This window comes from Natator depressus, chromosome 8 (assembly GCF_965152275.1).
Source record: "Natator depressus isolate rNatDep1 chromosome 8, rNatDep2.hap1, whole genome shotgun sequence".
In the NCBI taxonomy this organism is placed as follows: Eukaryota; Metazoa; Chordata; order Testudines; family Cheloniidae; genus Natator; species Natator depressus.
Window position 1 is genome coordinate 48,915,612 of NC_134241.1, and position 23,091 is coordinate 48,938,702.

Sequence of the window (23,091 nt, forward strand, 5' to 3'; positions counted from 1 at the left end):
GTGGCGGACGGGGGCTCCGGAAAGTTCCAGAGGGGCGGGGCGGGGCGGGAGCAGGCGCTGCTGCCGCTGCGACTGTGTGAGTGTCAGGCTGCCCCTCCCCCCAGATCGGCTGCGGCTCGTACGGAGCGAACACCGCAGTATAGCATCCCCGATATGGCGTCTGCGCGGGAGGAGGTGAGGGGAGGGGCGCGCGGGAAGTGGGTCTTGGCGGGGCCCGGCGGAGGGCGTAGTGCCCGGGGGTCGGGTCTTGCAGGGTGTGTGGGGCGCTGTGTTCGGGGGGGTGGGTCTTGCAGGGTGTTGGGAGGCACAGTGCCCGGCGGGGGCAGTCTTGCAGGGGGCACAGAGCCCCGTGGAGGGCTAGTCGGGGCAGGTCTTGCTCCTGCCCTCGGGCCAGCTGGCTGGGCTATGTTATCCCTTCCTGGAAGCATGCCCCCCCCCGTGCCCCAGCGTGCCCTGCCACTGCTCCTTGTGCACGGGGGGCTCAGCCGGGCGCACACACGGGCTCTGGGAGGGCCACACCCCATAGTTTTCTCCTGCGAGCACAAGAAATATGGCAAATGCGTGGTATCCTGCCTGCCTTCTGAGCTACTGGGCACTCGGCCCTGCTGGCCCTCCAGCCTCGAATTGGTGGCCCCGCAGGCTGCCTGGCTGAGCGACTTCCTGTGTGATTAGGCATTACCATGTGCTCCCTTGAGCTGCCGTTTAAATGGAAGGGTTTGGGTCTGGCCCTATCCCTACGGGAGTCAGTGTCCTGTCTCCCCCACACACACCTTCCACTTAATGCCCCTGCAGCTGCTGGTCCTTCCCTGCTGCAGCTACTCAGGCTGCCTGCTCTATCCCAGAAAGAGAAGAAAGTACCTCTGGCTGCCCTTGCCATTTCTCCCAGTGCCTGCCCTGCTTCCCTGCCTGGCTGTGGGAGCCCCACAGAGAACAGCTGGGAGCTCTGGCTCCAAGGGGAGTGCCTTGGAAAGGATGGCTCTCCTCCCCCACAGAGGAAATAGAGGAGAAGCTCCCTGAATCTGCCCCCAGCCCCGGTACACGTTAGCTTGTTCCAGCTGCCTGTGGTCCACATGGTACATATCCAGTTGGAGATAGTTGGGGTACACTATGATTCCAGCCACTCCTTCATGGCACCTGCACCAGGGTGTGAAGAAGGAAGCATAGGACTGGCTATGCTGACTCTATACCCTTTAAGGTAAGTCCAGTACCTTACAACTTTTCAAAGCTAGAAACTGGAACTTTGTGCCATTAGAAGGGGGAAATTGACACCTTTTTCCAGTGTGGGACACAGTGGAATGTAATGGTTGTAACTGTTCTGAAGACAAAAGGCATTGTATTAGTGCTTCACTAAGTAGTATTAACCCATTGCCCTTTAACCCTCCTCCAATCCAGCTTCTCTTAGATACTTAACAGCTTAGTACCCCCATAGGAGGGGTCCTTTTCCCATTCTCCTCTCCTCTGAGTGCTCCAAAAAGAATGGAGGAACAAAAGATGTAATTACTTATCTGTAATTCGGTTTCTCTGAAAGTATTATCTTGCACAGGTCTCACTGCTGGTCTCTGCTCCCTGGCATCAAACAAGTGGAATTCCCTACTCTAAAGATGTTTTTTCTAGGCCCACAGGGGTAGTTGTAGCAGGTAGGAAGGTGTGGTCTTGTGCTACTGTGGAGCTTAACCATTGCACTTAAACCTTTCCATTAAGTTCCGGACTTGGAGTCTGTCTACACAGGGGAATTTACTGGAATAACTATCCTGATCTATTTGAGCATAAGCTTTCATGAGCTACAGCTCACTTCATCGGATGCATCCTCACGAAAGCTTATGCTCAAATAAATTTGTTAGTCTCTAAGGTGCCACAAGTACTCCTTTTCTTTTTGCAAATACAGACTAACACGGCTGCTACTCTGAAACCTATCCTGGTCTAGTTATACTTATCCTGTTGATGGTCCAAAACTGATTGATGGGATGGGATGGGGTTGACTCTAGAAGGCAAAAGCGCTTGGGCTCCCCAACTTTGGAAGGAGGATCTGCCAGGCAGAGACCAAAGCAGGATTCTTCCCTAGAGGCAGAGTCCAAGCAATAGTTCTTTGTAAATGTATGGAGTGAAGAGCAGGCACGAAAGGCTGTTTTGCATAAGTCTACAACAGAAACATCCCTGAAGCAATCAGTAGCCCTGCTTTTCCTTGTCTCAGACAGAATGAACCTGGAGATTGCAATGGCCTGGCCAACCTAAAGCTTAGCAACCTGAAATGCAGTCAGCCATTTAGACATGGTCCTCCTAATGACAAGGTTGTGTAAGAAACTGATATCAAAACAATGTCCAGTGGCTTAGCTATGGTAAGTATCTTTTTGCTGCACCGATTTTCCCCTTTCCACCCAGTTAAGCAGGCGGGGGCAAGACTCTTCATCCTCTTAGCATATTGTTCAAAGAAAGCACATAGTTTGGGTTTAAACTCAAAACACCTTGAGCTGAAGCTGGGTGTGATGCCCTCTACATGTGCCCAAAATAAAGAACCAGACCATGGCACCAACATTCTTTAAGGCCCAGCATCCTTTTGGACAGGGTGGATTTGATTTAAATCATGGTTTAAATCACTAGTCAGGAAGACTGTTTAATCATGGATTTCTGCATAAGTGCATTCTTGTTGATTGTTATAACCTTAATACATATTCTTCACAACTCAGAGGGAGATGTAGGTTTCATTTTTAGAAGGTACACACTATACATTTTTAAAGTGATGTTCCTTTCATCATCTTCAACGATGTTGTTTCATTCAGGCAACCATGCCTTGCCTTTCTTTGTTGCACTGTTTGCATTTTGCACACATGCCTGTCTTACCCACAGGTAGAGGAACTTCATTAAAATATTCCCAAGCTGGGGCTCTTACGGCCTGCTGCCGTTATAGGTTTTCCCTTCCAGTGAGAATGATATGGTAGATCTCAAATCAATGAAGGCTACACTCAGAAAGACCTCAAGACTTCTGGAATATGCTGCTCAAACAGTTTCACTTTTGTTTTCCACTGCCTGTCCCTCCCTTCTCACATTTATCTCCAGACTTCTTCTCCTTGTCCAGATCTATTCCAGTCCCAACAATCTTCTATTCATTGAACTTTTTGAAACTTTGCACTTCTATAGAGAGGTAAGGGATTGACTCGCTGTACACAAATTTGCAGAGGGACAATAGGGTTGAGGTCTGTTATTTCTCACCTCATTATGTATATTGATTTATTTTAAAAACATTTTTGCTGTTAACAAGCATGTTATCTCTGGAGACACAAATCCACAATTTGAGAACTGTAAAACTAAGCATTTCTGATGGTATCTTCTAGACTGAGCACTGAAGTCCCATTGGGTAGATAAAAAGATTAACCTAAATAATCTATACAGAAGCCCCTGGAGCCCCATCAGATTGGGTCCCTAATCCTATTGGAACTCATTTACAAAAACTTTTCTTAAACATTACATTAATATAGTATCTCATACTATAGAATTAATAATCCCTATTCCATGATGAGATGTCTTTGAGCTATAATGTATCTATCTTTATATAGGTTTTTTCCTCAAAGCATTTTATATAAAAAAAATCCAACTTTGAAAAAAAATTTAAATAATTGATTTTTATCCACATGCTTTTAGAACTGCTGGGCCTGTGGTGGCCAAAAGGCCATGGGATCACTGAAATCAAAAAGGCTGAACATGACCTGACTAGAAGGCACAGAGAAAGATAACTGGAGCAGTCATAGTCATGATGTGCTGGTGAGCCAGAGCCACATAAGTATGACTACGGATCTGGGGTTTTTTTTTGTTTTTTTTTTTTAGGGATGTCAAGCAATTAAAAAAATTGTGATTAATTGGGCGACTAATCTCACTGTTAAACAATAGAATACCATTTAAATATTTTGATTTCTACATTTTCAAATACATTGATTTCAGTTCAACGCAATACAAAGTGTACAGTGTACAAATATTTGTGCTGTAAAAAACAATAGTTTTTCAATTCACCTAAGCGATTGCATTACAGTACCTGTATCATGAAAGTTGAATTTACAACTGTAGAATTATGTACAAAAAATAACTGCATTCAAAAATAAAAATATAAAACTTTGGAGTCTACAAGTCCGCTCAGTCCTACTTCTTATTCAGCCAATTGCTCAGACAAACACGTTTGTTTACATTTGCAGTAGATAATGCTGCCCACTTCTTGTTTAGTGTCACCTGAAAGTGAGAACAGACGTTCACATGGCACTGTTGTAGCTAGTGTTGCAAGATATTTACATGCCAGATGCGCTAAACTTTCATATGTCCTTTCATCTTCAACCACCATTCCAGAGGATATGCATCCATGCTGATGATGGGTTCTGCTCGATAACGATCCAAAGCAGTGCAGACTGACGCATGTTCACTTTCATCAGCTGAGTCAGATGCCACCAGCAGAAGTTTGATTTTCTTTTTTGATGGTTTGGGTGCTGTAGTTTCCACATCAGAGTGTTGCTCTTTTAAGACATCTGAAAGCATACTCCACATGCTGTCCCGATCAGATTTTGGAAGGCACTTCAGATTCTTAAACCTTGTGTCGAGTGCTGTAGCTATCTTTAGAAATCTCATATTGGTAACTTTTGTGTTTTGTCAAATCTGCAGTGAAAGTGTTCTTAAAACGAACAACATGTGCTGGGTCATCATCTGAGATTGCTATAACATGAAATACATGGCAGAATGTGGGTAAAACAGAGCAGGGGACATACTATTCTCCCCCCAAGGAGTTCAGTCAAAATTTAATTAATGCATTTTCTTTTCTTTGTTTAACTAGCATCATCAACATGGAAGCTTGTCCTCTGGAATCATGGCCGAAGCATGAAAGGGCATACAAATGTTTAGCATATAAACATTTAGCATATAAACATACTGGCACGTAAATACCTTGCAATGCCAGCTATAAAAGTGCCATGCAAATGCCTGTTCTCACTTTCAGGTGACATTGTAAATAAGAAGCAGCGCTGCATTATCTCCTGTAAATGTAAACAAAACTTGTTTCTCTTAGCGATTGGCTGAACAAGTAGGAGGACTGAGTGGACTTGTTGGCACTAAAGTTTTACATAGTTTTTTGAGTGCAGTTATATAACAACGTACATTTGTAAGTTGCACTTTCACGATAAAGAGATTGCACTACGGTACTTGTATTTTTCAATTCACCTCATACTATTTTTTCATTTTTACAGTGCAAATACTTTTAATAAAAATATAAAGTGAGCACAGTACACTTTGTATTGTGTTGCAGTAGAAATAAATATTTGAAAGTGTAGAAAAATATCCAAAATATTTAATAAATTTCAATTTATATTCTATTTAAGTGTGATTAAAACTGATTAATTGCTGTTAATTTTTTTGAGTTAATCACGTGAATTAACCACGATTAATTGACAGCGCTAGGGGTTTTTTTTAAGTTGGCTGAGGTGTCGGGTTTCAAAGCTAAAATTTAAAACAGTAGATTTGCTAATTTGATAAACGTTAATCAATATTGGAATGGAGTTTAATTAGGATAACCCCTCCTTTGAGTCTGGGAAGTGCTAGCTCACTAACTTCAATGCCAGGTTCTTTTCAGGGTTATTTTTATCTTGAATGCTACTCTTCAGATCAGGATACTTAGGCTATGTCTACATGGCGCACCTTCGAACAGCATGGCTGGGCTGCCACAGCCACCCCATTGTAAGGTACACAGCGTAGCCATTCTTTATCGCCAGGAGAGAGCTTTATTGTGCTTTAAGTAATTTTCCAAAAAGGATACCCTTGTCTTAAGGCGCTCTTATGAATATGGTTCCTGTTCTTTCCAATGTTTGGTTTGAATTGGACAAGTTTAAAACATCAAAAGGAATTGCTAAGTTATTGTTTGATGTTCTCTAAGGCCAATACGCTTGGACTTACAGAGGAGAAACATACAGCTAGCATTACTTAGTTAAAATCCAAAATATGGTTACTTGAGGTCTCAGTAGAAAGTGTAAACTCAACATGAGAACTTTCAGTTACTTACTTTAAAAACAAAGCAAAACTACTATCTCTGGAACGAGTCTCACCACTTCTCAGTTAACTTGGATAGGGGAGTCTTCGTCGGGTTAGTCCAAGCATCAGTAGTGCTTCTGAATTTTGCAGCAGCTTTTGTGAACTCAGCAAGACTATAGGGTCCCACTTGGTGACCTCAATCTGTATATGCTGTTTCAGGGTTCATCAGGGGCCAGGAGGGGCTCATGCACATGCAATTCTTATTTCTGTTGTCAATTTGCCAGATAGGCTCTTGGATTTGAGTTCAGTTTCTCTGCAGTTGCCATTGATATCCAGTAGATGGCATCAGTGTATAACATTTCTTTGATATTTTTCATAATGGAGGCTTCTTTCATTCATTTCAAGGTCTATATTTCAGTAATTTTCTGTATTATCCAGACTTTCCCGTTTAAGTAATTTATTTTAATATTTCAAGGCTATATACAGGTGCTTCTTTCAATATTCTTTTCCTTCTTGTGCCATACAATTCATATCCCTTCTATAGGGTCACTATCACTTAGAGCAGAAGTGGGTAAACTGTGGCCCACATCTGGCCCGCAGGACCGTCTTGCCCAGTCCCTGAGCTCCAGGCCAGGGAGGCTATTCCCCAGCCCCTCCCCTGCTCTTCCCCCTCTCCCGCAGCCCCGTCAGCAGCATGGCTTGTGCCCACCCACCTCCCGGACTTTCCAATAAGCCTGTCCTGCCGCTCTGAGCGGCATGGGAAGGGGAAAGGGGGTGGTCAGGAGACAAGGAGCAGGGGGGTTGAATGAGGGTGGGGGAGTCCCAAGAGGGGGGACAACAAGGGGGGGTCCGGGGGGGGGTAGTTAGGGGACAAGGAGCAGGGGGTGGATGTATCAGGGGTTCTGAGGGGGGCAGGAAGTGGGAGGAGGCAGGGACCAGGCTGTTTGCGGAGGCACAGCCCTCCATACCATTTCACAACCCTGATGTGCCCTCAGGCCAAAAAGTTTTCCCACCCCTGACTTAAAGTAACAAAATTCCACAGAGTTTGTCACTCACTAGTGGAGTGAGTCTCTCTCCCCGCATCTGGCACCCTCTGCTGATAGCTGCAATAGTGGTCAGTCTCTTTCTGTGACTTGGCCCTCCAGCCAGGTCACAGTTTAGTCCACTCTTTCCAGGGAAAGAAAGTCCAACAGAAAACCATCTTAACGCCCTCACAAAAGGATCATCTACCCCACTTCTGGGCCCCATGGTTTTCACACTCTTCTCTCTAGGCTTTCCACTGTTTCTCTCTTTCTCAGGGGTCTCTCCCTTGGAATCCCTGTAAAAAAAAAATATATATATATATATATATATATATATATATATATACACAAATTAAAACCAATTTCTGCCCTCCTTCAGTTTGACCCCTCATCCCTGCTGATCTGTTCCTCAACAGAGCACCTCCCTGGGTTCTCTCCTGGTAGTCCAAATCCTATCCTTTTATTAGGGCTCACCACTGAAGCCTGCTCCACTCCCAAACCCTGCTTAGTTAATCCCTCACCTGGTCTCTTACCAGACTTCCCCAAATAGGAAAGGATCCCAGGGTATGTGCTCTTGCTCTCTCAGCTTTCCCTTCATAACCTTTCTACTGAGTTCTTCACTTTCTACAAGCAACTCCTTTCTTCTCTCAACTTCCTGCCTTATAATTGCTCCTCCCCAGCTGGGCTTCATCCTCAGTTAAGTCTAGCCCATTCTCCAGGTGCAGGCTGGTATAAAAATTGGCTTCTCAGGCCCACATTAACTCTTTCACAGCCTGTGAGGGGTACATACCCCATCAAGTTTCTCTCATTTTAGTGAACATAGTCCATATGTTCTTTGATTATATTTAATACCTTTCATTTCACATCTTTCAGGGCTTACACTCGAAAAAGAAACATTGTGAAGGGACAAGTTAACCTCAAACAGAGAGTGAGTGCCTTTGATTCATAAAGCAGACAAATATACAACTTTTAATTTGGGGTGAAGGCTAGTTGGTTTGGATTTCTTGGTATAACAGGCATTTTGTCACAATTGATCTTTGGTTTGTACTGGGGTCAACTAACTAGTTATTTCTAGTCCGCTTACCTCCTATATAGTTTCTATACTCATCTATGGTTCTTGATTAACACATAAGAGGAGATGATAGAGCACTTTGAACAGGACATGAAGTTATTCTTGTCTCTCTCCTTAGCTCGACCAAAAGAAGTAGGAGTCACTGCTTTGAGTAGCTGGAAGACTCCTTTCCAGGGGAATGTGTACTTCAACTTCAGCTTAACTGATGGTCCTCAGGCAAGCGTCCCATATGTTGGGATGGACATATTGATTTCTGTTGTCTTTAGCTCTAAGTGGAATTTTGGAATATGCTTTGGGGTGACTAGTTGCAATCTTAGTTGTCATGGAGGAAAAACTACTTGTCTGCATTTTAAGATCTGATCCTTCAGAACCTACCAGTAATAGAACAGTTGCTGTGTGTCCCACTGGAAAAAGCTGTCAGTTTTCCCCCTTCTATTGGCACAAAATTCCAAATTCTACCTTGGAAAGGTTGTATGGTATTGGACTAACCATGTTGCTGGTCCAAGATTGAATATTGTCTGTCTTGTATCTTAAAGCAGTGTAACTTTTGCAGGGGAATTTCACATCTGAGAAATGGTTAGAACTGAGGAACCACTTCTCCAGTAGGTTGATTTTTACAGCTGCTGTTTGAAAGTGCTCAGGTGGTTAAAATAAGTGTCCCAAAAAAAATTTAGTTGGCAGAGTGCAGGTGAGATGGCCAGCAATGCAGGATAAATAGTTACCGTATGTTTCTGAAATTTATCATGTATCACCATGATCTCTCTCTGTGTATTCATTTTTTTTCTTTAATAAATTAAGTAGTTAAATAAGGTAAAAATCTTAAATGAAACAAACTGCCACAGAATCTCTGTGGATAGAAATTCCATGTTTGAGTATAGCAGTAGGACTATACTTCTTACCACCTGACCAGGATGCTGACAGTGATTGTGAAATGGTAAGGATGGTTGAAGATGTTACACAAGCAGAAAGCTCCGTTGCATGGATCCGATGAAGTGGGTTTTAGCCCACAAAAGCTTATGCTCAAATAAATTTTAGTCTCTAAGGTTTCACAAGTACTCCTAGTTCTTTTTGCTGATACAGGCTAACATGGCTACCACTCTGAAACCAATAACAGTGGGCGATTTAAGCTATCTTCATTTGACTGGGTAAATATCACTTCTGGGAGTGGTGCAGAGATAACATTTCTAGGCACCATAAATGACTGCCTAGAGGAGCAGCTACTCCTGGAACCCACAGGGGGAGAGACAATTCTAGATTTAGTCCTAAATGAAGTACAGGATCTGGTCCAAGAGGTAATTATAGTTAAAGCAATTGGTAATCGTGACCATAATGTAATTACATTTAACATCCTTGTAGGGGGATAATACCAAAAATACCACTATAGTAACATTTAACTTCTAAAAGGGAAACTACACAAAAATGAGAACTCTTGTTAGATGGAAATTAAAAGGTGCTGTCACAAGAGATAAATGCCTGCAAGCAGCAAGGGGACTATTTTTAAAAACACCATAAAAGACACTCAGCCTAAATGTATACCCCAATTCAGAGAAAACAATAAAAGGACCAAAAGAATCAGCACCAAAAAGGCATCCTTTAAAATTTGGAAGTCAAAACCTACTGAGGATAATAGGAAGGAGCACAAACTCTGGCAGGTTAAATATAATAAGGGAGGCCAAGAAATAAAGACACACAAACTAACAGTAAGAATTTTTTTTACGTATGTTGGAGGAAGAAAGCCTGCCAAATAGGCAGTGGGGGCACTAAATGACAAAGAAGACAACTCCACTGCAAAGAAGCTAAAGTAATTCTTTGTATGGGTCTTCACTGCAGAGGATGTGGGGGAGATATCCACATCAAAGCTGTTTTTTGGGTGACAAATGTGAAGTAGTGTCCCACATTGATGTGCCAGTGGAAGAGGTTTCAGAACAAATTGATAAATTAAACAGTAACAAGTCACCAGAACCAGATAGTATTCTCCCAGGAGTTCTGCAGGAGCTCAAATATGAAATTGCAGAACTACTAACTGTCGTATGTAAACGATGATTAACACAAGCCTCTGTACCACATGACTGGAAGGTAGCTAATGTAACTCCAATTTTTAAAAAAGGCTCCAGAGGTGATCCTGGCAATTACAAGCCAGTCAGCCTAACTTCAGTACTGGGCAAATTGGTAGAAACTATAGTAAAGAACAGAATTATCAGTTACATAGCTGAATGCGATTTGTTGGGCAAGAGTCAACACGGCTTTTGTAAAGGGAAGTCATGACTAAATCAGTTTATTAGAATTCTTTGAGGGTGTCAACAAAGAATGTGTGGATAAGGGTGATTAATCAATATACTGGGATTTTCAGAAAGCCTTTGACAAGGTCCTTCACATAAGACTCTTAAGTAAAGTAAGTAGTCATGGGATAAGAGGTACTTTCATTGATCAGTAACTGGTTAAAAGACAGAAACAAAGCATAGAAATGGTCACTTTTCATAATAAAGAGAGATTAACAGCATGGCCCCCTAAAGATCTGTTCTGGAACCTGTGCAGTTCAACATATTCATTAATGATATGGAAAATGGAGTGAACAGTGAAATGGCAAAATTTGCAAATGATAAAAAATTATTCAAGATAGTAAAGTCCAAACCTGACTGCAAAGAATTACAGGGGAATCTCACAAAACTGAGTGACTAGGCAACAAAATGGCAGATGAAATTCAGCACTGATAAGTGCAAAGTAATGCACATTGGAAAAAGTAATCCCAACTGTACATACAAAATGATGAGTTCTAAACTGGCTGTTACTACTCAAGAAAGATCTTGGAGTCATTGTGGATATTTCTCTGAAAACTTCAGCCCAATGCCCAGCAGCAGTTAAAAATGCTAACAGGATGTCAGGAAGTATCAGGAAAGGGATAGAAAATGCCACTATATAAACCCATGGTGCACCCATATCTTGAATACTGTGTCCAGTTCTGGTCGCCCTATCTCAAAAAGGATATAATGGAACTGGAAAAGGTTCAGAGAAGGACAACAAAAATGATCAAGGATATGGAACATCTTCCATACAATGACAGACTAAGAGGATTAGGGCTCTTCAGCTTAGAAAAGAGACGATTAAGCGGGGATATGATAGAGATCTATAAAATCATGAATGATGTGGAAAAGTGAATAGAGGAGTAGTATTTACTCTTTCACGCAATACAGAAACGAGGGGTCACCCAATTAAATTAATAGGCTGCAGGTTTAATACAAACAAGAGGAAATACTTCTTCATTTAACACACAATTAACCTGTGGAACTGGTTGCCATGGGATTTTGTGATGGCCAAAAGTATAACTGGGTTCAAAAAAGAATTAGATAAGTTCATGGAGTATAGGTTCATCTATGGCTGTTAGCCAAGATGGTCAGGGATGTAATCCCATGCTTGGGGGGACCCTAAACCTTTGACTGCCAGGAAGAGAAGACAGGGGTGGAGCTCTCCAAATTGCCCTGTTCTGTACGCTCTGTTATTGGCCACTGTCAGAGACAGGGTAGTAGGCTTGATGAACCATTGGTTCATATCTGTGGGAGCTCATATGTTCTTCTTTATTATTTGTATCATAGCACCTAGGAGCCCAGGTCCTGGACCAGGATCCTGTTATGCTAATACAAACACATAAGAAAAAGTCTCTGCCCCCACGAGTAAAAACAACTTAAAACATCTGTTTGGAGTTTTTAAAGGGAAAATGCAAGCTAAACATTGGGAGAAATTTGCAGACTATTGAATAGGGAAGTGGCAATATTCTTGTTGTTCTGCAATATTTAATATTAGACTGGACAAAGCAATATAGGTAGCAGTCCTACATTGGCCCCAGGGTGTGGGGTTGGGATGGACAAGACCTGTTCAGTCATCTAATCCATCTCTAGTTTCTGTGACTGAGATGAGTGAATGGGCTCAGCAGTAAACCTCAGATAAAGAGGCATGTGTCTAATGTACATATATGGTCTTCTATTCTTAAACCCAGCTGGAGAAAGATTTGGAAGAGGTGAAAGAGCTCCTGAAAAAAGCCACGAGGAAAAGAACTCATGATGTCTTGATGGCAGAAAAGTACAAGCTAGAGATCGAAATCAAGAACCAGCCACCACCCAAGCTAAAAGAAGACACTGTGGAGGAAGAGAAACCACCAGCTGTGGGATACACAGTGAAAATCAACAGTTATGGTAGGATTGCTCTTCCAACCCGACTTCCTGCAGAGCTAAGTGTGACTGGAGTCCCACTGGGCCACACTGAGGTTACTTAATTAGGGCAAACTGCAGAATGGGGCAGACAATCCCCAAAGCTGGTGGTCATTCCAATACTTAGATCCACCAAGCTAGCCACAAAACAGCTTCTGTAATACCTTACTAGTTACCCAGAAGACAAAACACAGTTCCCTAAAGCAACCCAGCCTTGGGCTTCCTCCTAGACTGTCAAGTCGAATATGAAAGTTCTACCAATCCCAAGGGATTGGACATATTACCTCTCAGGTTAATGAATATTTCAAATCTTACTCAAATTCATGCTTGCAGCCAATTCTTATTAACTAAACTAAAATTTATTAAAAAAGAAAAAAGAGAGAGTATTGGTTAAAAGATCATTATACATACAGACATGAGTACAGTTCTGAGATCAGTGTCATAGTAGAGATGGTGAGTTTTAGTGTTGCAAAGAGTTCTTGGTTAAGGCTTGAAGCAGTGATGGCATAAACTGCTAACTGGTTAAGTCTCTGGTTGCTCCCAAATCATTGGAAGGTCCTCAGTCCCTTGGTTAGAATGTTCCCTTTAGTATAAGTCCATAGTCCAGAAATCAGAGCAGGAAAGAGGCAAAATGGAGATGTTTCCAGGGTCTTTGATAGTTTCTGCCATGTGGAGGGAAACCCATTGTTTCAAACAAAGCCCTCCGCACAGTTTGTGGGGAAAAATATAGGTAACAAGATGGAATTTAGGGTCATGATTTAGTCACATGGCCTTGCATGCTTTGCTGAGTTATAGCAGAGGCCATTACCCGTACTCTAGTTAGGACGTTCACATGAAAGTCCATCAGGTGTGGATAGGGTTGCCAGGCATCCGGTTTTCAACCAGAATCCCTGGTCAAAATGGGACCCTGGCAACTCTGGTCAGCACAGCTGACCAGGCCACTAAAAGTCCAGTTGGCTGCAACGGCCAGCACTGTGCGGCTCCTGGAAACTGCTGGCATGTCCCTCCGACTCCTTGGCACAGGCACTGCCCCAAGAGCTGGTTCCACAACTCCCATTGGAGCTCCCAGTGCCTCCTGGCCGCCCCCCATCCCACTCCCCAATACCCTGCCCCAGCCCTGAGCCCCCTCCTGCACTCTGAACCCCTCATTTCTGGCCCACACCCCCAGCCCAGAGCCTGTACCCCCTCCCACAAACCAACCCCTGCCCCAGCCTGGTGAAAATGAATGAGGGAGGAGGCGGGTGGAGTGAGCAAGGGCGGGGCCTCGGAGAAGGGCAGAGCAGGGGGCGGGACAAGTTCTGTTTTCTGCGATCAGAAAGTTGGCAACCATAGATGCGGATAGGCGTTTTCCATGGTCCATTGTGAGTTAAGTGTTCCTTGATAGGCCATTCAACTTGAATAGTCTCTTCACAATGTGCTGCCTAAATACCTTGTGGGTATTATCCAGAAGCAAACACATTTGAAATACAGGTATAGAGACAATATTCATAACTTTAGATATAAAAATGATGCATGCATACAAATAGGATAATCATATTAAGCAAATCATAACTTTTCCATATACCCTGTACATGACATACTTTGTACAAGATTTGTTGCAATTATAGAACAATGGTAGCAACAATGATTCACATGGTCATACTTTAATCATATAACATCACACTAAGATTAATGATGTAAATGGAACCGAGCATTAGTGCCAGCTGGTGGTTAACTGGTTAACTCAGTTTGTCACTCATACTCACCGTGTGTGTGTGTGTGTGTGTGTGTGTGTGTGTGTGTGTGTGTGTGTGTTTAAATTACAGGGATGATAATTGCCCAATATGGGCATTGTGTTTTAAAGATGGGAGGGGTTAAGGGATCCCAAGAGCTCTGGCTCCAAAGCAAAAATAAGCCTCTATCCCCGCCTTATCTGAGGAGGAGCCGCCCCTTTCCTGGCACCAGCAGGAGATCCGGCAGACTAGGTAGCCCAGCAGCTGCCACTGTGGGACATTCAGAGTCTCTTCAGGTTTAGCTGCAGTGTCGGGGGGAGGGTGGCGTGGCAGGTTTAAGCAGTCCCAAATCCTCCAGCATTAATGGGGAGGAAATTACTGGTCTCTGTCCTGCTCACCCCTCACCCCTCCTAATACTTGGCAGATATGAGGGAAAGCGCAGGTGCTCTTCAGTTACAATCTAGGCAAAAGGTGTAGGGAGTGTCCAACATGCTGATCTGTGGAGATAGTGCCCATAGTCCAGCACCCTGCCACAATTGAATAGGGTACTGGGTGAAAGTGGGCATCAAAGGAGGAGACCAGGAGAGATGTAGCCAAACCTTCCACTTGGCTCTGATCCTGCCCACCCCTTTCCGCTAAGTCAGGCAGAGGTGCCTTGCTTCTCCCTGCTGTGGTAGAGTTGCTCTTTGATGCACTATGGGGACCAGGAGAGCAGAGCCCCAAAGGGTATACCTGGCCTCCCCTCTTTCATTCCACCCTTCTTTGAGCAGCTAATGGCTTCCCTCTGAAGGCAGTTGCAGTAATGTATGGCCTATGGTGGAAGGCATGCTCTCTTCTGGGGGAGCTATGGTTGTTTCAGAGGAACACCACTCATGAGCAGGCAGAGGTTTTTTCCAGCCTTCCTATCTGATTTTCTCCCTTTCAGGTTGGGATCAGTCGGATAAGTTTGTGAAGATTTACATCACTTTAAATGGAGTGCAGCAGCTTCCAGCTGAGAATGTGCAGGTCCACTTTACAGAAAGGTGAGTCCAGACTGTTGCTATGCCGTACCAGGAAGAACATATTGGAAGAGCTATACCCAAGATTAAGGCCTGTTGTATTGAGTCCTTCTGGGTTAAAATCTTAAATTCTCCAACAATACTTTGGCACATGCATATGTAGCTGTCTTCAGAGGAGCTCAAAGCATTTTACTAATGCTAATTAGGCCGTAAAACACTCTCATAAGGGATGTGTTATTAGCCCCATTTTATGAGTGACAAAACTGAAACACTGCGAGGTTAAGTGATTTGCCCAAGGTCCCACAGCAAGTCTGTGGCGGAGCTATAAAAAGAACTCTGAGCAGGACTTCTGACTTGTAGTTTCTTGTAACCTTTAGACAATAGTCCTTTCAAGGAATCTTCCAATATTGCAATAAGTAGGGAATCAGAAAGTCCTGGATAAACAACAAAAGTTTTGGGGTTCAGTTTCCCAAGGAGTCAGGCTGTATCCCTCTCTTGTTAAGGGTCAGTTTGCATAGCACGTATGATAGGGAAGTGAAGTGTGTGCATTCATTATACTCTTTCTTTCTAGGTCATTTGATCTGCTAGTGAAGAATCTGAATGGGAAGAATTACTCCATGACATTCAATAACCTTCTGAAACCCATCTCTGTGGAAGGCAGTTCAAGGAAGGTCTGTGTATCTTATCTTTGTACGTACTTATATAGACCCCCCTCACCATCTGAGTAATCTTAGCCTGATTCAGTAGAATCCTCCAGTTTAGCCGTATAGGATTGCTCTAACCTCAGACCTTCTCTCTTGCTCTCTTCAGCCTCCAAAGGGAAGTTGTATTGATGACTTAACGTATTCTGTGGCTGAAAAATTGAATCCTTGCTGCAGAATTGTGTGCCAGAATCTATGCTTTTGTTTTAAAACATCAAGGGACAGATTTTCATAGATATATAGGTGCCTAAAGATGCAGATAGATGCTTAACAGGATTTTCAAAAGCACCTAAGCAGGTTGGGTGCTTAACTCCTATTGATTTCAGTGAAAGTTAGGGCCCAGACCCTCTAACGTGTTTAGGCACTTTTGAAAATCCCACTAAGCATCTATCTGCATCTTTAGGCACCTATATATCTCTGTGTGTAGCCCTTATGGTTGCAAAGAAAAATTTTCCAAACATGGAGAGGGCTTGTCTACACAAATACTTAGTTCATGGCAAGTGGGAGTGTGAATTTACCCCATGCTAGCCTGCTATGCACTACCTGTCCAAGTGGACCCTGCTGAGGTGCACTAAGTGTTTGTTAGTATGCTTCGATATATCCTGAACAAACTCTTAGTGCACCTCAGCAGGGTCCAAATGGACACCTAGTGCGCCGCAGGCTAGTGCAGAGTAGATTCACGTCCCAGCTTTCCTTGCCACAAACAAAATATTTGGGTAGACAAGCCCAGAAAGTAACTAGATGCCTGAATCTGTACACAGCCTGAGATAAGAGCTTAGCTACCCCATTTGTGTCAGTGGGATGTTGGCTTTGAAGCTGAATGATAGAAAATATCATTAATATTCCAGCATTGATTATCTTAACTTCCAGCTAATGTGCTTATCTGCAAACCCAAATCACCGCTCATACATTCCTATGTGCCAAAAGCCACATATGCCCCATACTTAACTGCCAACATTTGCAGCTTTCCCCAATGATACATATAAGGTGACCAGATAGCAAGTGTGAAGAACTGGGACAGGGGCTGGAAGGTAATAGGCACCTATATAAGACAAACCCCCAAATATCGGGACTGTCCCTGGTCATCCTAGACCAGTGGTTCTCAACCCATTTACCATCGTGGGCTGCATATGTGGCCCACGATGTGTTATGTGGGCCGCATCCAATGCTATCTCTATGGCCCTACAGATGTCACATAGGCCGCAGCTCTGTGCTGATTGGGCCCCAAGCAGCCCGCACTTTGAGAACACTGTTCTAAACATATATAACATAAAAATATGGGTTGTGGTCCACAATTCTTTACGGCAGTGTAAAATAAATTGAACTTAACATCGGCTTAAATAATGAGGGGATACTCTTGAGATATTCATTTTTCATATTGTATTGAATTAAAAAAAGAGTGAGGTTTTAATTGATCTGAAGCAGAATGCAGGGATCTGATTATAGAATTTAGGTCAAGGTTACAAGGTCAAGGTTAGTACACAGGGTCTTGCTTGTAATTCACTGGGGTGCTGCACTGAGGCTTGGTGGTGTCTTCAGACTAGCTTTTTATCCCTGGAGATATGGGTTCAAATAGAGTTACCCCTGATTTAAATGTTGTTGTTACTGGACTCTTAAGCCATTTATCCTCATCACAAAATACTGGAATAGTAGAGGGAGGTGCAGATCAGATTAGAAGTGGGTTATGGGTCTGAAGTGGAAAAGCAGAGGCTGTTGAGAATCTAAACTGAGGTGGTTTTTTTGAATCCTTAAACCAAAATCCACATACTCTTGAAAATGTAAGCTGAGTCCTTGTGTTCGAGTAAAATGTGCGGAGGTGGACTGGCTGGAGTCATAAACTGGGGATGCTACTAGCACAGACCACAGCAGATAACGTCTTCTAATTCCAGGTGGTGCTAAGTAGTGCTGGGGGTTAGATGGGTGGTGTGCCTGAGTTTCAGGGATCAAAAAGGTTGTATCTGATCATTAATTCTGAGACAGTCCTTAGAAAAGCTCATACTAATCCTTTTCCCCAGTTTTCCACTGGGGTGTAATATTTATGAATCACCACAGACAGAAACTAGGTATGGGATCTTTAACATTGATTGGTCTCTAGTCCCTCTGACCAGATAAAAAGGCCGTTGACCAGACAGACCACAACGTTTTCAGGATCTCAAGTATTGTGGGCCAGGCTGCTCCTGCAGTGGGGCTGTGTTTTGGAATTCATAGAGTATTTTCTACCTCCCTTTAATACTGACTGCTGTTAGATATGACTGTGTCCCTTTTAGAGTATTCAAAACAAAGTAACCCTTAGTGCCCCACAGCCAAATACTTAATATTGATTTAAAAATATGTCCCATATAAGAAAAAACTAGCCCAGACAGCAATTCTCTGAGAAAGTTTTGAGCATCCAACAATAGAATAATACCAGAAACTGTTCTGCTACTTTAATTATTGTGGATGCAATGAGTATCTCCTATAATAAGTATCCTTAATTCACCTCTTACCATCAGATTTGTTTTTCTTTGCCTCCCTTTACAGATCAAGACGGACATGATCCTTGTGTTATGTAGGAAGAAACGGGAAGAAAAATGGGATTGCCTGACTCAGGTGGAAAAAGAGAGCAAGGAGAAAGAGTAAGTGTCCCTCCCTTCACTCCACCCCAACAATATTGCATTAGTGTCACCAAAGAAAGCAGATGTGTACTGTGACTTTAACATCTCTAAGTCTACACAATGAGAATTATGGTCCAAGGGCCTAGCATTTAACCTGTTTTACGACCTGAGAATTATTTCATAGCTGTTTCCCTGATCTTTGTAATCAACTGATCTGGGGATTCCTTTGGCACTAAAGATTAGTGCCCTGGGAAGGAATTTGCACTGATTTGCTAAAATCATTCTGCCTTTTGCTGCTTGAATGCTCCAGGTGGGATACAGCTGGTACATCCTTAAATGGTTTTAATAGGATATTGGTGAATGGTGCAGCACAGGAAGTGTGGTGGTGAAGACCAGCAATGAAAAGCTTAAAGTTAACTCCTCTTTAAGCCACATGTTCCTATCTTGGAGGCTGTATTCCTGAATAGGAGCTGCTCTAATTGAGACTAAATGCTCTTAGAGGCTTTTTCCCTGCAGGTGGTAGTGGAGTGTTTTCCACATCTCTGTTGATGGCCTGAGGCTCTTTTATGTCCCTCCTTTGTAGCTCGGACCTGCAACCTTTTAAGGAGGAATAAAACAGGAGCCTGTCAGCGTTGCCAGCAAATCCTCTGAGGGCTCACTGGTAGAGATTGGGCTTAGCTGCAAAATTTGGATTCAGATCAAAACTACGTTCTTTCTGCATCCATATCTCATAATTCATGAGCAATTTGTTTCTTCCTTCTGGTGCATGCTGTACAAAGGACTGGGTACTGGTCATTGAACATATGTCTCCTGCAATGCAGTACTTTACCACTAAGCCAGCCCTACAAAGGTCTGCACTGACTCCCTGTTCAAGGGGTTAGTCACAATATATAAATCCCTTAAAGTTGCAAGACCCAGCCATTTTGTAGATCAGCTGGGACAATCTTGCTGTCACACTCTAGGGCAGCGGCTCTCAACAGGGAGTCCACGAACCCTTTCACGGGGGCCACGGGGCCCCATGGCTAAAACCCAGAGCCAAAGCCCCAGCAACTCCAGAGGGGCTGAATCCAGGAGCAGTGGGCTTGGAGCCCCAATCCCTGGAGCCCCAGTGGGGTTGAAGCCAGGAGCAGCTGGGCTGAATTCCTGAGCCCTGGCGCTCCCCCTGGGTAGAAGCCCTGAGCCCATGGGCAGAGTTGGAGGGACACGGATGTTACCCCCTCCCCCCCCCCGAAGCTACAGAGCAAGAACAGGGCAATCCCGGGGCAGTTCCACACACACACCCCCTCCCTCCACCTCCTCTCGCCACCCACTGGTCAGGTCAGAGGTGAGAAGCCAAAGCCGGGCAGTGTAGGCTAGTGCCATGGAGCAGGCAGCTGCGGCATTCCCTTGTTTCCTGCTTGTGCAGGGAGTTGAAGCTCCTAGCCCCCTTTGCTCACGCAGCTGGTAAGAGCCGCCTGGGCAGGGAGACCTGGCTCCCTGGCTGGCAGAGCCCTTGGTGAATAGGGACTGCAGGGGAGCCCTCCTGGCACACAACCTCTATCTACCCCATCCCTGCACCCTCAGCTACCCCCTCCCGGCAAACAGCCCCGAGTGACCCCTCTCCCTGCACCCTGAGCTATCCCCCTGCTCACACACAGCCCCCAGCTACCCTTCCCCTTGCACCCTGAGCTACCCCTCTCCCTGCACCCTGAGCTATCCACCTGCCCACACAAAGCCCCTAGCTATCCCTCTGCCCGCACACAGCCCCGAGCTACCCTTCTCCTTGCACCCTGAGCTACCCCCTCCCTGCACCACCCTGAGCTACCTCTCTGCCTGCACACAGCCCTTAGCTGCCCCTCTCCCTGAACCGTTTTCAAACTTTTTGAGCTGAGCTCCCCACTTCTGAGTTATAATTTTTGGTTGTGCCCACTTCCCCCCCAACCCAAACAGGCGAGTGGCCTTCTGAGGTAACTCAGGGGTGGAGGTGACACTCCCTCCCTTGACCTCCCTGTGTGGACCTGGCTCCAGCCCCACTGACCCCTGCCCACCGAAAATAGAAGTCAAACTACACCTATGCCCGAACTTCCTCCCTTGCCCAGAGCCTCCCCCTCCCTCGCTGAGCCCTGGAGCTTTTATAGCATGTTGTGGGGGGCCTCCAAAAGAAAAAGGTTGAGAACCCCTGCTCTAGGGGTCAACTTTTGAAGACTGGCTCTCGGCATAGAGTCCTGTAACTGGGGAATTTGCTCCCCCTGCTGGTCTAACAGGGCTTGGTTCAACCCTTTACTTTTTAGTTAGCCCTTCAGCTGATTAGTACAGTAGACAAGGGGTTTCAAAGGCAAGATGAGGGGAGAAGCTATGGGGCAGGTTTCCCTATGATAGCCAGTAAGGGCAATGTATGTGCTTATGGTTTATATTTGTGGTGATATGCCGGTGGTAAAACTGGGTACCAAATAAATCAAAGTAGGTTCCATTTATCACTTGGCTTCTTTAGCAATGAAACATGTCTTAAGGGGCCAGTCCATTGGTGGTTTAACAGATGTGATCTAGTATAGGCGGGGGATACTTTAGGATTGTCACCTTGGTAGGAGGCTGATTAAGAAGTAAGCTCTTGCACCGACTTCATGGTAACAGCAGAGATTGATTTTTGGTACTTCCTGGATCCAGTGCTATATTTAGTTACCATCTCTATGAACTTAATCTACACCTGTTTCAAACCCTAATGCCCTCTGCAAGGTTCTTCCTACCCTCCCCCCTTACTGAGACATCTCCAACATAATGTCTGTTTGTTTTTATTTTCCACTTAGTCTAGACCAGGGGTCAGCAACCTATGACACATGTGTCAAAGGAGGCACAGAAGCTGATTTACAGTGGCACTCTGCTGCTGGCCTGGGTTTCCGGCTCCTGGTCCTGGTCACGAGTCCCAGGGGCTTCGTTGCTGGCCTGGGGTCGCAGCCGCTGGCCCTGCTCAGCCTGCTGCCGGCCTGGATGGACGGAACCCCGAGCCAGGAGCGGGCTGAGCAGGGCCGGCAGCGGGGACCCTGGCTGGCAAGGGCCGGTGGCCAGAACCCCAGACTGGCAGCGGGCTGAGCTGCTCAGGCCGCTGCCAGTCTGGGGTTCTCTCCGCTGGCCCCCACCAGCTGCGGCCCCGGTAAGCCTGCTGCCAGTCTGGGGTTCCGTCCGCCAGCTCCTGTAAATGTAAAATGTATTACTGCCACACGAAACCTTAAATTATAGTGAATAAATTAAGACTTGGCACACCATTTCTGAAAGGTTGCCCACCCCGGTCTAGACAACGTCCTCTCTTTCTTTTTGAAGATGCCAAGCTCAGAGGACTCAGCTTGAGACTCCATAACACCCTTTCCCAAAACCCAAGGCAAAATTCTACATAATACCAATTTTTTGCATAAGAATTGTTAAAGCATTTAAAGTTTGGCAGAGAATTGTTACAAATGACTGAGGCTCCTAGGTGGTATGATTAGTAATACAATGATAAGCTTGTTTCATGCATATCCACCTGTCTTACAGGAAAGCCTCCTATGACACCTCAGACCCTGGTGAGGGGCTGATGAACCTTCTCAAAAAGATGTATGCGGAGGGAGATGATGAAATGAAAAGAACCATTAACAAGGCCTGGGTTGAAAGCAGAGAGAAACAAGGCAAAGGGGATATACCATTAGATATTTGAGACTACTCCAAAGGCTGCCTTGACACGGACCTTCCATATGAGACTTTTGCTGTGCTGCAGAGATCAGTTCTACAAGTGCATTGTTTACACAACCTTCTTCCAAGCAAAGACACTTACCTGTTTTCCATTTCAGGTTGGAGAAAATATTTAAATAAAATACCCTTATAAAGCATTTCTTTCCGTCAAGTGGTTTCCTCCTCTTCCCTGAAGACTAGGAAGTATTTGTATCGCTTCCCTCCCCAAGAGCTTTTTATTGGTCTGCTCATCTGAAAACTGACAATTATACAAACATTGTAAACAGAAAAAAAAAAACTTAAACTGTTGTGTCAAGTGTCAGAGGGGTAGCCGTGTTAGTCTGGATCTGTAAAAGCGGCAGAGAGTCCTGTGGCACCTTACAGACTAACAGACATATTGGAGCATAAGCTTTCGTGGGTGAATACCCACTTAGTCGGATGCATGTAGTGGAAATTTCCAGAGGCAGGTATAAATATGCAAGCAAGAATCAGGCTAGGGATAACGAGGTTAGTTCAATCAGGGAGGATGAGGCTAAACTTCTTTTAGCAGTTGAGGTGTGAACACCAAAGGAGGAGAAACTGCTTTTGTCCTTGGCTAGCCATTCACTGTCTTTGTTTAATCCTGAGCTGATGGTGTCAAATTTGCAAATGAACTGAAGCTCAGCAGTTTCTTTTTGAAGTCTGGTCCTGAAGTTTTTTTGCTGCAGGATGGCTACCTTGTGTGTTAGTCACCATGTCATTTGGCTGCCTTTGGCTATTTGGTTCCTAGCCCTAATGTATTAACCCAGCTTAAGCGACTTTCTACATGCAGGAAGCAGGAGAAACTGTCAAACAAACCTCAAAAGGACAGACATGTCTAAATAGCTGAAGACAGCTTAATTATAGGAGTGGAATCTGCATCTTTGAGTAGTTATTGGTTCATTGAGCTGAAAAGTAGCTCTTACCTACCGTTCTTTACAGAAGGGCAATGGCAAGAATCCTGTAGAAAGCATGCTGAGCAGATACCTGTTGCTAGTCAAGAGACTTGCTTAAGCGCACCCAGGAGAAGGTGAATGTGACCAGCTTATCCAGCATCTGCCTGCAGCAGGCAATCCACCCATTTTTCCAACCGCCTCCCC

General features: G+C 44.5%; 1 protein-coding gene and 1 long non-coding RNA gene across 2 annotated transcripts; both read left to right on the forward strand.

Annotated features, from left to right (window-relative positions):
• Window positions 1-16: 16 nt before the first annotated feature.
• CACYBP (calcyclin binding protein) lies at window positions 17-22,079 on the forward strand. Its single transcript, XM_074960986.1, has 6 exons — window positions 17-174; window positions 12,080-12,275; window positions 14,928-15,024; window positions 15,572-15,671; window positions 18,222-18,316; window positions 21,800-22,079. The coding sequence occupies exons 1-6, from the start codon at window positions 154-156 to the stop codon at window positions 21,957-21,959; spliced, it is 669 nt and encodes a 222-aa protein (XP_074817087.1). The 5' UTR covers window positions 17-153; the 3' UTR covers window positions 21,960-22,079.
• On the forward strand, window positions 1,939-8,063 carry LOC141992201 (uncharacterized). Its single transcript, XR_012640551.1, has 3 exons — window positions 1,939-2,336; window positions 3,637-3,756; window positions 7,890-8,063. It is a non-coding gene; the product is annotated as an uncharacterized LOC141992201 (long non-coding RNA).
• Window positions 22,080-23,091: the final 1,012 nt, after the last annotated feature.

Excerpts from the sequence above, each read along its gene's own strand:
- CACYBP (XM_074960986.1), top strand. The coding sequence starts at position 154 with ATGGCGTCTGCGCGGGAGGAG. Across the intron at positions 15,025-15,571 it reads CAGGTCCACTTTACAGAAAG|GTCATTTGATCTGCTAGTGA; the intron begins GTGAGTCCAGAC and ends CTTTCTTTCTAG. Across the intron at positions 15,672-18,221 it reads TGGAAGGCAGTTCAAGGAAG|ATCAAGACGGACATGATCCT; the intron begins GTCTGTGTATCT and ends CTCCCTTTACAG.